General features: G+C 52.7%; 3 protein-coding genes across 13 annotated transcripts in view; 2 read left to right on the top strand and 1 right to left on the bottom strand.

Annotated features, from left to right (window-relative positions):
* The window catches only part of IFT122 (intraflagellar transport 122), a 34,388-nt gene extending 32,858 nt beyond the window's left edge, over positions 1 to 1,530 (bottom strand). For all 7 annotated transcript variants that reach the window (XR_008233475.1, XR_008233476.1, XM_052776886.1 and 4 more), the window contains exons 1-2: positions 1,399 to 1,530; positions 504 to 570 (exon numbers count right to left, since the gene is read on the bottom strand). Coding sequence is in view for 5 of the 7 variants with exons in the window: in XM_052776886.1 (XP_052632846.1) it covers positions 504 to 570; positions 1,399 to 1,439 (108 nt within the window). In the remaining 2 variants the exon portion in view is untranslated. The remainder of the gene's footprint in view (positions 1 to 503; positions 571 to 1,398) is intronic.
* A 242-nt stretch (positions 1,531 to 1,772) lies between these two features.
* MBD4 (methyl-CpG binding domain 4, DNA glycosylase) lies at positions 1,773 to 6,791 on the top strand. Of its 5 annotated transcripts, none has more exons than XR_008233718.1 (7): positions 1,773 to 2,141; positions 2,504 to 3,252; positions 3,923 to 3,997; positions 4,648 to 4,782; positions 5,042 to 5,191; positions 5,752 to 5,956; positions 6,535 to 6,617. XR_008233718.1 is itself a non-coding variant. In XM_052778539.1 (7 exons), the coding sequence occupies exons 1-7, from the start codon at positions 1,777 to 1,779 to the stop codon at positions 6,610 to 6,612; spliced, it is 1,656 nt and encodes a 551-aa protein (XP_052634499.1). In that variant the 5' UTR covers positions 1,773 to 1,776; the 3' UTR covers positions 6,613 to 6,791. The 5 variants fall into 5 exon arrangements, 3 of the variants coding, with proteins under 3 accessions (XP_052634499.1, XP_052634498.1, XP_052634500.1); XR_008233719.1 differs by lacking the exon at positions 6,535 to 6,617 and adding an exon at positions 5,526 to 5,626; XM_052778539.1 differs by having other exon boundaries at positions 5,853 to 5,956; positions 6,535 to 6,791.
* Positions 6,792 to 7,134: 343 nt separating this feature from the next.
* On the top strand, positions 7,135 to 13,669 carry EFCAB12 (EF-hand calcium binding domain 12). The gene is made up of 7 exons (XM_052778584.1): positions 7,135 to 7,689; positions 7,801 to 7,995; positions 8,122 to 8,275; positions 9,030 to 9,256; positions 10,906 to 11,119; positions 11,905 to 12,070; positions 13,316 to 13,669. Exons 1-7 carry the CDS (start codon positions 7,216 to 7,218, stop codon positions 13,515 to 13,517), a joined length of 1,632 nt encoding a protein of 543 aa, XP_052634544.1. The 5' UTR covers positions 7,135 to 7,215; the 3' UTR covers positions 13,518 to 13,669.
* The last annotated feature ends 135 nt before the right edge of the window (positions 13,670 to 13,804 follow it).

Raw genomic sequence — 13,804 nt, 5'->3', positions numbered from 1 at the left:
CATCTGAAAGCTCTGCAGGAACCGTGAGAAGCGTGGTCCTGAGCTGCTCTTGCTGATGGGTTAGCAGAAGGCAAGCGGACCCAGGGAACTGCAAAAGGCTCTAGTTGAAGCTTCTCACCAAGTAGGGACATCAGTTTGAGTTTCCTTCCCCTTTTCACAAAGATTTGCACGAAACTTGTAACAATACAGTATCTGTATACCATGCCACTGTGCTAAGTTTGGATGCAGGTTAATGGATTTCAAACCACCGGGTGAGGTGCTAGAGGATGAGATGACACAAGTAACTTAAATCTCATTACTTTGGGAAACAGAGCTTAAAACTTGGTAAAAAACACTGAAAAGCTTCAAAACACTTTACAGTTAGCCTGCGTTAATATGTATGTAGATATGAGGCTGGACTAGTAGAGATAAGAGGATTTGTGATAGGTTATATTCATGAGTTAGTGTGAAAGACATCATATTCATACAGCTGTAAATGCAAGAGGAAAAAAAAGTTTCCCTACCAGCAGTCTATTTCCAGCAGCAATTATCAATTGAGTCCCATCCGGTTTGAATGCAAGATCATAAATACTAAAGAAAAAAACAACAAACAAACAAATAAAAAAAAAAACAACCCCCCCCTGTATTTGTAGGCAGAAAATATATTTCCTTTAACATCAAAGACACCACATAACAAAAACCGTTAATTGCATACTTGAGGGTATGTCTGATTCCTGAGAAAATTCCCCGGACAGAAAGAACCCTCTGCGATCATCTCCCTGCACTCAGGAAGAAGCCCAAGCACTGGTCACCATTCAGGCTCCACGCCCGGACAGACACGGGCGGGAGGTCTGGAAGAAGCTCACAGCTGTACCCTTGGAGGCAGAACCACACGAATACCGAGGCCGGCTACTGGCCTTTGGCTACCTCTAAAGTGAAAAAAAAGCAAAAACTACCCCCAGAAAGGCTTTGCGTTACGGGATCACCGCTATCAATCAAGAGGCCACAGGAATCCAGCCGCTCCTGCCCGCAGCTGCCTACCACGGGGACAGGAAAAGCGCTGGCTGCAGAAAGGACTCCCAGCCCAGGACACCCCGCCGCCTGCGTGCCCTGCGGCGGTGCCGAGGCGGAGCGCGGGCCGGTGCCGGCGAGCCCATCGCGGCCTGAACGCGCTAGCCCGGGCCGGCCGGCCGGCCACCCCCCCAGCTCCAGCCGCGGGCAGGCGACGCCGCCGCCGCCGGGCCCGGTACCGCTGTCCCGATGGCCAGGCCGCGGCCGGCCTGCTCCCGGGCCGCAGCCCACCGCCGGGCCGCCGCGGCTCCTCACAGGCCGCGCGGCGGGTGGGTAAGGGACGCGCCCCCGGCCGCCTCACCGTGGAGCAGGGCCGTAGCGGCCCGGCTCTCCCCCGGAACCGCTCACCACTGCTCGGCCTTGTCGCGCCAGGTGAGCGCGGCCCGCATCCCCCAGGCCGGGCCGGGCCGAGCCGGGCCGAGCCTCCCCTCACGGCCCCACAACCCGTCCCGCCTCGACGGCGCCGCCCGCTTGTTTACACCCGCCCCGCCGGCGCCACGGGCAACGCGCATGCGCCTGGGGGCCCGGCGGCCCGCCGCCCCGGCAGGGGGCGCCCGCCAGCGGGGCCGGGCTGCGCTTGCGCAGGACGGGACGCGGGAACGGCGGCGGGGCGTCACGTGATGGAGGCGCCCGAGATGGCGGCGGCGGCGGCCGGCGGGTAGGCGTCGGTGGCGACGGGCGGGATGGCGGCGGAGCGGGGTGGGGGTGATGGTGATGGCCATGGCGATGCCGACAGGTGACGCCCGCGGGGCAGTGGCGGGCCCGAGGCTGAGCCGGCCCCCGGGGCCGGGTTCGGGCCTGGGCCCGCCGCGTCCCGGAGCCCCCCGCTCGGAGCAGGGCTCCACTGCAGCGTCTCCTTCCCTGTGCAGCCTCCCGGGCAGCAGCCGAGTCGGGGCGGCGGTGGAGGAGGAGGAGGAGGCGGCGGAGCGTCCCGGTCCCAGCGGCGGGGGCACCGGCGCCGCGGCGGGGAGGGGACTCGCGAGGAAACGGGCCGCGGCCGGGCCCAGCGCCGTCCCCGGCGGCTGGCAGAAGGTGACCAGGCGGAGGCAGTCGGGCAGGACGGCAGGGAGGATCGACGTGTACTTTGTCAGGTGAGGACGGGGCCGGCGGGACGGGGCCGGGGCTAGGGGGAAGCTGCCGCCGCTGCTGCTGCCGCCGCCTTTGGGCAAACCACTTCTTCCCCTCCCGGTAGTACAAGCTTGCATTCGAGAGTAAACACGCGTGCATGCCGCACGCAGAGTTCGTGAGGTGAGGTGCGTAGTACACCTAGGGTCATCTGTAAACTCTCTGCGTACATCTTCTTTGGTCAAGTCGCAGAAACTTGCCTAGATGTCACCCTGTCGGCTATCATTGTCATTTGGTCTGATTTTTTTTAAACTCTAGAACAGTTTTTTAAGTGAAGAGCGAGAGAACGAAGAAGTCATCGCTAATTTACTTTTCTTCCCTACCGCAGCCCTGAAGGAAATAAGCTAAGATCGAAACGTGCGCTCATGGAGTGTTTTCGGAAAACTGGGGAGATGACGCTAAAAGCAGAAGATTTTGATTTTACAGCTCCTTATCAGAGGAGTACCCGTTCGAGGGTGAAAAGATACAGCACAAAAGCTGCGGGGACTGTTTTAGAGAATGAGGATTGTCACAGTCAAGTGCAAGGCCTCAGTGTACAAAATGGTGCAGAGGATAGAACTCGAAACCTTCAGACTGAATGTGAACAGCTGGAAGATGTTACAGCCACTCTGGAAAGCAAAGATTTGCTCATGAAAGGCATAGACCCAGAGGACTGTTTGAAAACCAAAAGGGCAGGTGGAAAAAGCGTTCAGGATAAGAAAACTGGAAGGAGCTCAGAAAAGAGGAATCGAGATAATACCCAAAACAAAAGACAGAGAAGAGTATGTAACAAACAGGAAACTGAGTGCGTTCAAAACAAGAAAATCTGTAGAAGGACAGCCCTGTGTGTCGCTGATAGTCAGGGTATAGATGGTCAGAATGCAGACCCTATGGATGCAGGAAAAGCTCTGATAAGAATGTCCAGGTCACGGTCAGTCATACAGCTAAGGTCAGTGACAGCTCGCTCACAAAGGCAGTTGGAGAGCCTGGCAGAGGAGGAATGTGTGGAGACAGGATCTAATGACGCGTCTTCTGCAAAATCTGAGGAGAAAACCAATGGATTGAAAACAGGGAAAGAGACAGACCAAGGGAATCCAGGTAACCAGGATTTTAAATCTGACACTGAAATGGATGCTAACGTCTTGCAGCCGTGTGACGAGATAAGCTTCACAGCAGTTAAAATGCTGCCAGCTATATCTGTGTTTTTGAGCAGAATGTGATCCTAACGTTCTGCCAGGGGTCCTCCTAACTATACGAGCAAAATACTCTGTTTCAGGTCAAGCTGCTTTGACGTCTGAATCCGTCTCATTTCTTTATCCAACAGCATTTAACTTAATGCAGATTTATTCACAACTGGAACTTACTCTACCAATCCCTTTAGCAGTATAGTATAATATAATAATGTTTATTACCTTTGCTGCACTAACTTTTTAAATGTTGCACAGCTGGTCAGCTCGATTCTTAAAAAAGGTGAGTTTTAGCTGTTTTCATATGCTAGAGTGTGTGGGCAACATTTAATCCTTGGCTGTAGTTTTAGCCTGTTTCCTCAGACTGTGGCAAAGTAACTGTTTATCTTCTGAAGATTTTTCATAGAGTTGGAATACAGAGGAGTACTGGAGTGAATCTAAAGCATGTTTATGTTCTGTACACCTACGAGAAATCCTTGTGTTTCCATCACAATGTAAAGCGGAAATGGTGTATGAAACGTGACAGCAAAATACTTGGTTGATTTTTTTCTTTTTAATGCTAAAGTATCATTTCTTTACAGAAGAGTCTATCCCACGAACGCAAGTGGATAGGAGGAAAACGAGTCCGTATTTTTCCAGTAAATACAGTAAAGAAGGTATAATATTCTTTGGAGAAATAAATCTTTTTTTTTTTTATCGGGAGAGGAATAGGAAGGCTCAAGATCAAGTGATGTTATGGAAGATTTCTTCCAGTTTTAGGCAGGCCGTGCTTAGGTGGCATCAGAGAGCTCGGGTTACTGCACTGGTGCTGATCGTGTCCCATTTTAAACCTCGGTGGTTTGTGTCTCGCAAACAACCATTAAGGCTGGTATTAAATGCCTCGGCAGCTCTTTCAGCAACTGTGAGGTGATGGGGTGAATGGCTTTGGGGAAGTTATCTTCAGACCGCTGAGGTGTTTCTCCCGTCACGGGGAAAGCCGGTACCCTGCGGCTGCTGCTCTGTACCTGCACAGGAGCGTGGTGGTGGCTGGGGAGGGCCTCTCTCCTCAGAAAATATATGTAACGTGGAACATGGGGGCACACGCAGGCGGCCTGGACTCTTACTGCAGTCTGTACCAGGGGACGCATGGTCCCTTGCAGTTCTGTAAAATTTGTGTGGGAGCTGCCATTGCTCCATCCACATATAGTGCCCCCACAAAGATGAATCTGCTTCAAAAGGTCTTCATTTTTGTTTATTATTTTCATTCAAATAGGTAAGCCCATCCTTTACTGCCCAATAAATTTTCCTGTATTGCCTCTGTGTACAGCTCCCAGCCCACCTAGAAGGAAGGCCTTCAGAAAATGGACTCCTCCACGTTCTCCTTTTAATCTGGTCCAAGAAACACTTTTCCATGATCCATGGAAACTTCTCATTGGAACCATATTTCTCAATAAAACTTCAGGTAAATAGAGTAATACAATTTCATGTTGTATAAATGTTGGGGGGGTGGTATAGGGTCAGAACAGTTGCTATTTTTTAATGGCATTAATGAAAGAATAAATGTATATTAATTTGTGTCAGTGTAAAAAAAAAAAAAAAAAAGTCGTCTTTAATTTGTAACTCTTGCTTCTGAAAAAGCTCACCTCAAAAAAGCATACATAGATAATCAAAAAAGAGAATTGCCCGCACAGCCTTCTGTTCATGGTGGTTTCTTTCACTAGGTAAAATGGCAATTCCTGTGCTCTGGGAGTTCCTGAAGAAGTATCCTTCTCCTGAAATAACCAGGACTGCAGACTGGAAAGAAATGTCGGAGCTGCTCAAACCTCTTGGCCTCTATGAACTCAGAGCGAAAACTATCATCAAGTTCTCAGGTAGGTTTTCCTGAATATGTCTGTGGAATGGTCTAAATTATACTAGCAGGACAAACAGTATTATTTTCAAACAGTGGTCTGTGACTTTTCCTTCTCTTTGGCAAATATTGGTGGTGGCTTGTTTTATGCAACTTTGGGATACGTTGGTCTTACATATGCAAAGCAGCTGATACTGTTGTCTTAACTGAGAATGAAGTAACATACACATAATGAGTTCTGCAAGAGACTGTTGTCAGGGAGACTTCTTTGAGTAGGAAAAAATATGAACACCTGCAGGACTGGTTTTATGTTTTGCAGCACCGTGATAAGGTGACTCTGCTCTGTTTTGCGTCAGGTGACCTCCAGAAGGCCCATCTGGCCTGAATTTTTCTGTGATTCTGATATTTTCTACACTTAGAATAAAAGTATTCCTCTGTGGGTTCTGAGGAGAGAAAGGTAATTAAGACTTGCCCTCAGTGTTTTGTTTAAAAGGTGTTTAAGATACACCCCATAGGGATTCCTCACCTACTTTCACTGGGAAATAGCTAAAACTTGTGGTTTTCATTTAAAATGTTCCCAAGTGGAGATGTGTTACAATAGCAGAGAATCGGGAGTTTGTCCAGAGTTGCTTTCTGCGCTCTGCCTGCCTGCAGGCAGTGGAGCATATGACCCTGCGTTGCAGATGAGTACCTGAGCAAGCGCTGGAAGTACCCCATCGAGCTGCACGGCATCGGGAAGTACGGGAACGACTCCTACAGAATCTTCTGTGTCAACGAATGGAAGGAGGTGGGTGGTACGGCCATGCTGCCAGGGCTCCGTCTGCAGCCACACTGCCAGCTTTGCTGGGCTTGTACCTATGGACTCCCTTGGGTTAAAAAAAAAAAAAAAGGCAATTTTTGTGTCTTGGGTAGGTTGAATTCCCAGAGTGTACCTTTTACAGGTCTGAACCTCTAAAGGAGGACTTGTGCCACCTTGATTCCACACACCCCACACGCCCCCCCCGTAATTCTCCACTTTGACTGTGTTCTTTTTCTTATTTCCTTGCTGTGGGGGTGAGAGTCTCTTCCCTGCTCCGGTTAAGAACCGGGTTCCCTACGTTTCCTGCCAGCCAGATCCTGGCATCCCTCCATGATCGGTGCAGGTGGAGCCTTTGCCGTGCCGGGATCCCTTGTGGCAGGCGGCTGTGAGGGGCAGTTTTGCTCTCCAGCATAGGGCCCCCCTCCCGATTCACAGGGGTGGGTGGTTTTGGGGCTGACCCTTAAGCGGGGGTCCTGAGCTGGGAGGGGAAATAGGTCAGGGTGGGGAGGTGATGTAAGAGAAGGTATTTCGGTAAACGTTAACCCCTTTCTTTCCGTTTGCTTTAGGTACAGCCGCAGGACCACAAGTTGAACGTGTACCACGCATGGCTCTGGGAGAACCAGGAGCGGCTGAGCATAGACTGAGGAAGGCCGGGCACCCTCCTCCTCCTCGCCGTCCTCACCCGCCGTGCGGTGCGAGGGTCCTTGCGGTGCCGTCCAGTCCTTGCTGTAACTATTTGCGGGACGTTCCCCGCTCCGCCCGTCGCCGTAGTGAAGTGTTTAAAGTCTCTGTCTATTTTTAATAAAGGTTTCCCGGTTTGGCAGCGCCTGGGCCTTCCAGCCTGCGCGGCCCCCCCGCGCAGCTCCTGGCCGCTGACCCGGCCCCGGGGGCGGGGTCTCGGCCCCGGGGGCGGGGCCGCACCGTTGTCTCGGCGACTCTCGGCTGCGCCGCGGAAACGGCAAGCGGCGGGGCGGGGTCAAGGTTCAGGGGTCAAGGGGTGAGGGGCAGGCCGTCTCCCGGGGGAGCCGCCGGGCCGCAGCCGCCCGCCCCGCTGCCCTCCGCCTCAGCCGGCTCGGCTCGGCAGGACCCCCGGAACCGCTGCCCGCCCCCGGGGCCGGGGCCAGGCCCGGAGCCAGGCCCGAGGAGAGCAAGCGCTGGTGCTGTCTGGCCGAGTCCCAGCCGGTGGCTGTAACGAGCGCGCCTGTCGTCACCCACGGCGCCTGTTGTCACCAGCGAGGGTTTGACCGATGTCGAGCCTTGGTTCACTGCTTCGAACCATGTCACCCAAAACACAGGCGCCCAACGCTCTGCTCGCGGCTGAAGGCAAGCAGGCTCAGCCCAGCCGCGTTCAGGCCAGGCGGTGTGTTATTTTTCTGCCACCGATGGCAAAAGCAGCTGCTCCCTTTCCCAAGCCAACCCGGGCTGCAGACTCCTGCCAGCTGCCTGCTTTGCAGCTGCTCCCAGAGGGAGGAGACGGCCTCAGGTCTCCAGAAATCGCCTTCGATGCTGAAGGTGACCCACAGAAGCTGGAGGCTTGGGTTGAGGAGAGGAAGCAGCTCCGATCTCAGCTGGAGAGCATTGCGGATGTAGGAAAATGGCTGATGGGAAAGCCTGCCCGTAGCGGTCGAGGAGAAAGAGTCTGGGAAAGAATAAAGGCGTGCAGAGCAGACAGGAGGGCTGAAAGCAAATTGGCCGTGACCCGCAGCCTGGGAGTGGTGTCTGTAAGTGCTGTTACTCTGTCCTTGGGATCATTGCGCTGCATCTCCTCAGCCCCTGCTGGCGTGGGGGTTCTGGGTAACGGTGATCTTGGGGTATTTTCCACTCTTTTTCAGCACTCACCACCAGCGAGTGGCCAGCCCTGGCAGGGCGGTCACCCTCCCCTTATTCGTGCACCATACCCCCCGGCTCTTGTCACGCTGCATAACCTCCTGCGCAAGCAGAAGCTGTCGATGGTGGACACGTTCAAGAGGGCTGGTATGGACAGGAGGAAGATCACAAGAGCAGACTTCATTCACGTCATCAAAGCGGTACGTAGGGAACTGAAAAGGCAGGAACTGCTGCAACTCTGCTGTATTTTCCCACGTGCAAACCCGGAGTGGTTTCCGTGGAGCAAGTTTTTGTGATGACTCTGTCGTTTTGGTTTTGGTTGCCAGACCAAAGTTCCCATCAGCGACAAGGACCTGGAGACAGTAATCATCTTCCTGGCTTCCTCAAAGAGGGGAGATTTTATAAGCAATGAAGATCTGATTGAATGTCAAAAGCAGTGGCTGGAAATGATGAAAGGACAATCCAGAGAGACCAAAACAGTGAGGGGAGAGCACTGTGCTGGGAAAGCAGCTCTGTATCCTTACTGATGGGAAATACCGAACTGCATCCAGAATATGGTTCTCAGAGGCCACTGCCCTGTAGCAGAGTGGACAGAAGGAGACTTCTCTTGGGAAAAGCGTAACAGTCCAGGAGGTATGCAATACTGTAGTCACCCCAACTGTAGGGGACAGATTATCCAATCTTTCGGGTTTGGCTTAAAATGTGAGCCCTGAGGTTTAATGTACTGCACTGGATTTTGTTAGTTAGCATTAACCATCCAGTGGATCAAAAGCAGACCCTTCCTCCAGCTGTTGGTGGCAGCTGGGAGGCACAGGTTCTGAAGAGGTTATCTTTTAAAACCTAACCCAAACCTGAAGGCTTCTCATAGTACCTGTGTCATCCTAAGCTGCAGTTTTCACATCTGTGAGGTAGGACACATTTCGCTGCCCTTGCGTTGCACTAACTGTTTTGCAGATTAAAAAGATTTTGTAAGCATGAAACACAGAACTGAACGTGGACAGCAAAACACTTTGGGAAACTGCAAAGCAGAGACAGGGGCAGTCTGTAATATTTGTGTCTGGGTCAAAAGCTAAAGGATGTTTTCATTCAAAGATCTGAGTCTGCTGGGAGTTCCAGTGTGCACGAAATGTAAAAGCCCTTTGCCTTAAACGTTGGTCAGCCCTGGTGTTTCTGCTACTCTGTAACACAGTTTCTCTGGGCTTTTTGTTTGTTTGTTTTTTGATCTATATCGTAGGTGTACAAGCACAGTTCCATACAACCACTTGCACAGCGGTCAGTTGTGTAACTCCTGCCGGGGGCAAAGCCAAAGAGATGAAGCCTCGTGCTCCTACCGAGCCTAAAACACAGTTAATGCTGTTAGAAGTTCCCCCAGTCAGCACTGAGCCAGAACGCAGATATCTAAGCTACGATGAAATGGAAGAGGCTGGAAAACAGTTCAGAGACAGGAGGCGATGGAAGAAGGTACTGTGTGTGTGGCAGGAAAACAAGCGCACCTGCATGTGCTGGTGAGCATGGGGTGGTTTAGAGGACAGTACAGCAGGAACGGAAAGGGCGGGGAGCTGTCGTGAATATTAACCTCTTCGCAGTCACTTGACCACACAGGACTTGCAGCTGAGGTGTTACAAGTCCTCTAAAACAGTTGTTTTAGCTTCTGAACGCTTTGGCGAGACTAATATTTTTTATGGGTTAATGGCAAGAAAAAGATGATGTTGAAACAATTTTCATGTCTGGGGATGGAGTCTTCCTGATTGCTGAGTTGACATGCCCACTGGACTGTGATTCGTCCCACAAGATGCTGATAAGCATTTTGTCCTATTCAGTTATCAGGGTCAGTGCAAGATGATTGTATTGGTTTTGTGTGGCAAGGTTTTGGTAGCGGGTGGGGTTACAGGGGTGGCTTCTGTAAGAAGCTGCTGGAAGCTTCCCCTGTGTTCGACAGAGCCCATACCAGCCGGCTCTAAGACAGACCCGCCGCTGGCCAAGGCCGAGCCAATCAGCGATAGTGGTAACGCCTCTGTGATAACATTTTTAAGAAGGAAAAAAGTTGGGACGGCGGTATTCGGCAGCCGGAGAGAGGAGTGAGAACATGTAAGAGAAACAACCCTGCGGACACCAAGGTCAGTGAAGAAGGAGGGGGAGGAGATGCTCCAGGCGCCGGAGCAGAGATTCCCCTGCAGCCCGTGGTGAAGACCATGGTGAGGCAGGCTGTCCCCCTGCAGTCCATGGAGGTCCACGGTGGAGCAGATATCCACCTGCAGCCCGTGGAGGACCCCACGCCGGAGCAGGTGGGTTCCCGAAGGAGGCTGTGACCCCGTGGGAACCCCGCGCTGGAGCAGGTTCCTGGCAGGACCTGCGGATCTGTGGAGAGAGGAGCCCACGGAGCAGGTTTTCTGGCAGGACTTGTGACCCCGTGGGGGGCTCACGCTGGAGCAGTCTGTGCCTGAAGGACTGCACACCGTGGAAAGGACCCATGCTGGAGCAGTTCGTGAAGAACTGCAGCCCGTGGGAAGGACCCACGTTGGAGAAGTTCGTGGAGGACTGTCTCCCGTGGGTGGGACCCCACGCTGGAGCAGGGGAAGAGTGTGATGAGTCCTCCCCCTGAGGGGGATGAAGCGGCAGAAAATAACGTGTGATGAACTGACCGTAAACCCCATCCCCGTCCCCCTGTGCCGCTGGGGGGGGGTGGTAGAGAATCCGGGAGTGAAGTTGTGCCCGGGAAGAAGGGAGGGGTGGAGGGAAGGTGTTCTGAGATTTGGTTTTATTTCTTATTACCCTACTCCGGTTGATTTGTAATAAATCAAGTTAATTTTTCCCCAAACTGAGTCTGTTTTGCCCGTGACGGTAATTGGTGAGTGATCTCTCCTATCCTTATCTCGACCCACAAGCTCTTTGTTATATTTTTCTCTCCCCTGTCCAGTTGAGAAGGAGGGGGAGTGATAGAACAGCTCTGGTGGGCACCTGGCATCCAGCCAGGGTTAACCCATCACAATGATCAAATAAAAGTGTAACACCGATTCATTCACCCCAAAACACTTTATTTGGAGCATCTTGGCAAGTGCAGAGATGCGCTTACCCAGCAGTGCTAACCAGGACCTGTCCTTGACTTGTAGGATAAAGATGGCCCGCTAGAATGGAAAGAAAAGTGTCGGCTGGTGAGATCTGGGGATGTAGCCATTAATGAGCACTGCCTGCCATCAACTGCAGAGGGTGACTTGGGAGCACTGGTGGACCAGTACCGCAGGGATTGCTTCCTGAGTTATCTGAAGAGCCTCAAGCTGTGCAGAGGACCCAACAGTCGTCTCACAGAGCTAGTGCTGCAAAAAGGTAAAGCAGAGACCAAAGGCTTGATGTGAATGTAGTAAATCTGACATGCTTGTGTCTCTTCCCAAGCTCAGAAACAGGGCTCCTGTGGGAGGGGCTGCTGCTGAAGCGTGTTTGCAGCCCTGCATGGCAATGGGATGCTGCTGGTTGGGATCAGAAAACAATCATTAGGGCCAGAGCAAGGCTAAGATAGCAAAGGATGCTACAGATCAGTGTCTGGGCACTACAGATCGGCGTCTGGGCACAGCAATGGCCCGGTGCGATACCACAGCTGGCTGGGCAGGAGCCTGGTGGCCAGGGCCCCAATCTGTTGCCCCTGGGTTGGTAGGCAGGTTCAACCAAGAGTCCACGTCATCAGGCAAGTTCGTGGTGCTGTGGCAGGTCCAGGGTCAAGCCAGGAAGTCAGTCCCAGTCAGTCAGGACCCAGGCACAGACACGGCTGTGGCTGAGCTGGTGACCGTGACAGCTGAGCTGAGCTGGGGCTCCTGGGCCTGCGGGAAGGGTCATGAGTGGAGCCAGTCAGGGCCATTAAGTCCTATTAGCGCAGTTGGGGCCCTCACACCTTCCTCCTTTTGCACTGTGGCTGTATCCCCTCCTGGGCAGTGTCGCAGACAAGAACAGAGATGGTCTGGATTGGATGGGGAGGGGCAGCTGGGGAATGGGCCCAGGGCAGCAGGAGAATTCAGTGGTTTTCTTGGGTAAATGCATTCAGCATCTTCTGTCCTCACTCCATTGCTGGGTGGGGTGAGGCATGACTGTTTTCTTTTCACTGTGTGCTTTGCCAACAGCCCTGCTGCACCCGGGTGACAAGGTCATCAGAGAGGGTGAAGCTACAAGGCAGATCAGGCAGCCTGGAGGATCCTACACCAAAGCACGTGATCCTGCTCCATCGCCTGTGAGCACATCCAGGTCAAGAACTGCATCTGGAAAGCAGGCCAAAGAGGCGGAAAATAGGTTTGTTGAAAGAGGGTTTAGGATCTCCTCCTGCTGCCCTGTTGTGTGTCAGTCCTCTGTGCTCGGTCCCCACCGCATCAGAGGTGGTACCGAGGTGCTGGAGTGAAACATCAGGGTGCTGCAAGGGAGCAGCCAGTGACAGCATCGAGGCAGAGTCTCCCCTCAGCTGCACGGCCGCTTCTGTATTTCAATGAAGTCATTGGGTTGCGGTGGTGCTGGTGAGCGGTTTGTGGTGCCTGGCAGGAGCATTATGGTCTAGTTGGGTCTGGTTCTGTACCCTGAACTTGCAGAGAGCTACAGAGGTGACAATCTTCTCTCCTCGGAAGGTCCTCCTCAGACTGACCCTACACTGTCTGAAATCCACTCAGAGAATATTCTTGTGGAAGAAAGACAATCCCCCAAAATCGAGATTTATTCTTTGATCTTGGGTGGCCTTACAGCTGCAGCTACCCTTCTCTTGTTATACTGACAACACTGCATTTCAGTTGTTAAACCTAACGTCAGAACTTCTCACGGCCATTTGCATGGGTTGGGTTTTTTTCAGAAAGCAGTAAATAGCACTTTGAAAACAAAAGCTCTGCTCAGGTCTTAAGTGACTGGGACGCCCATTTAAGAAGTGATGCCTTTGTTCTGAGTTTACCCTGAACGTTGGAGCATGGTCCCGCCTTCCTCCTGCCAGACGAGGGCTGCCAAAGTGGCAAAGAACTTTCTCCTTCCAAAAATTGAACAGTCCAAACTGTTTGGATTGGTGCAGAAACTTTTAGAGGGAAAAAATACAGCAAAGTACAGCACAACTTTCTTTGTTATCTCAGTTAAAGGGTGTTTAGATACTGCAGTGATGGGCAATGTGTCAGCTCTTAAGACAGCTTTGCAAGTTGGCGTTTCTAATGTAAATAATGTGTAATAATGACAGAGATACCCAATTTATGCAGCACATATTTGGATCTAACACAAGGAAAGCTGGATTAAAATTCTCTTCAAAAAGGTTATTTGGCAGCCTAGTTTGAAAGGCTGGCAGGTTGAATATGCTGTTGAAGGGGGTCATCATCTCAGTCTGTTCAAACAAAACCACTCGTAACTCTAATCTTGAAAGGGCACGGGTCTGGTAGAGCTTCCCAGAGCCTGGAAGCCCCGGTAGCTGGTTCTTGTCAGTCTCGCTTTTGCCATTCGTAGCAGCAGCAGTGAAACCGCCCAGAGTTCTATTTCGGTAAAACACGTTCTTATCTTACTTTTTTTTTTTTTTAGGCGGCTTCAAAGGAATAAAATGCAAATGAAGTTTGCGCACATGAGCAAGTCAAATGACAACAACTTCTGGCCGGGTCATCCTCTGGACAAGATACGCCTTTACCTGCCCGAAACGGAGGCTGGCAGGGCGCACGCCTTGTTCAGCTACGTCCGTTTGACCAAGCCCGTCCGTCCGGGCCTCTGCAGCCCTGAGCACCGCTGACTCTGGGGAGGGGGGCTGCTCGACCTCCGGCCGTGCTGCTGTCAGCCAGACCCGTTTCTTCTCAAGTTCTTCTCTCGGCGGTGCGAGGCGCGAGGGCGGCTCCGTGGCCTGTCGCTCGGCTCGGGGATCGGGGCCCTGCCGGTGGAGAAGGTGAAGGTGTCGAGCCGTACGTTCGGGTTAAGGGTGGAGGAGCTGGACAGGCAGCGTAGTCTGCCGCTGGGCTGGCAGCTCCTCTGCGGGCGACGGGGGCCGTCTTGTCGGGGAGCCTCGCCCCGGTCCCGGTCCCG

The sequence above is a fragment of the Harpia harpyja genome, chromosome Z (assembly GCF_026419915.1).
Source record: "Harpia harpyja isolate bHarHar1 chromosome Z, bHarHar1 primary haplotype, whole genome shotgun sequence".
NCBI classification, from domain to species: Eukaryota; Metazoa; Chordata; class Aves; order Accipitriformes; family Accipitridae; genus Harpia; species Harpia harpyja.
This window is presented reverse-complemented; position numbering and strand designations above follow the sequence as displayed.

Excerpts from the sequence above, each read along its gene's own strand:
- MBD4 (XM_052778538.1), top strand. The coding sequence starts at position 1,777 with ATGCCGACAGGTGACGCCCGCGGGGCAGTGGCGGGCCCGAGGCTGAGC. Across the intron at positions 2,142-2,503 it reads ATCGACGTGTACTTTGTCAG|CCCTGAAGGAAATAAGCTAA; the intron begins GTGAGGACGGGG and ends TCCCTACCGCAG. Across the intron at positions 3,253-3,922 it reads GACAGACCAAGGGAATCCAG|AAGAGTCTATCCCACGAACG; the intron begins GTAACCAGGATT and ends ATTTCTTTACAG.
- EFCAB12 (XM_052778584.1), top strand. The coding sequence starts at position 7,216 with ATGTCGAGCCTTGGTTCACTGCTTCGAACCATGTCACCCAAAACACAG. Across the intron at positions 7,996-8,121 it reads TCATTCACGTCATCAAAGCG|ACCAAAGTTCCCATCAGCGA; the intron begins GTACGTAGGGAA and ends TTTGGTTGCCAG. Across the intron at positions 11,120-11,904 it reads AGAGCTAGTGCTGCAAAAAG|CCCTGCTGCACCCGGGTGAC; the intron begins GTAAAGCAGAGA and ends CTTTGCCAACAG.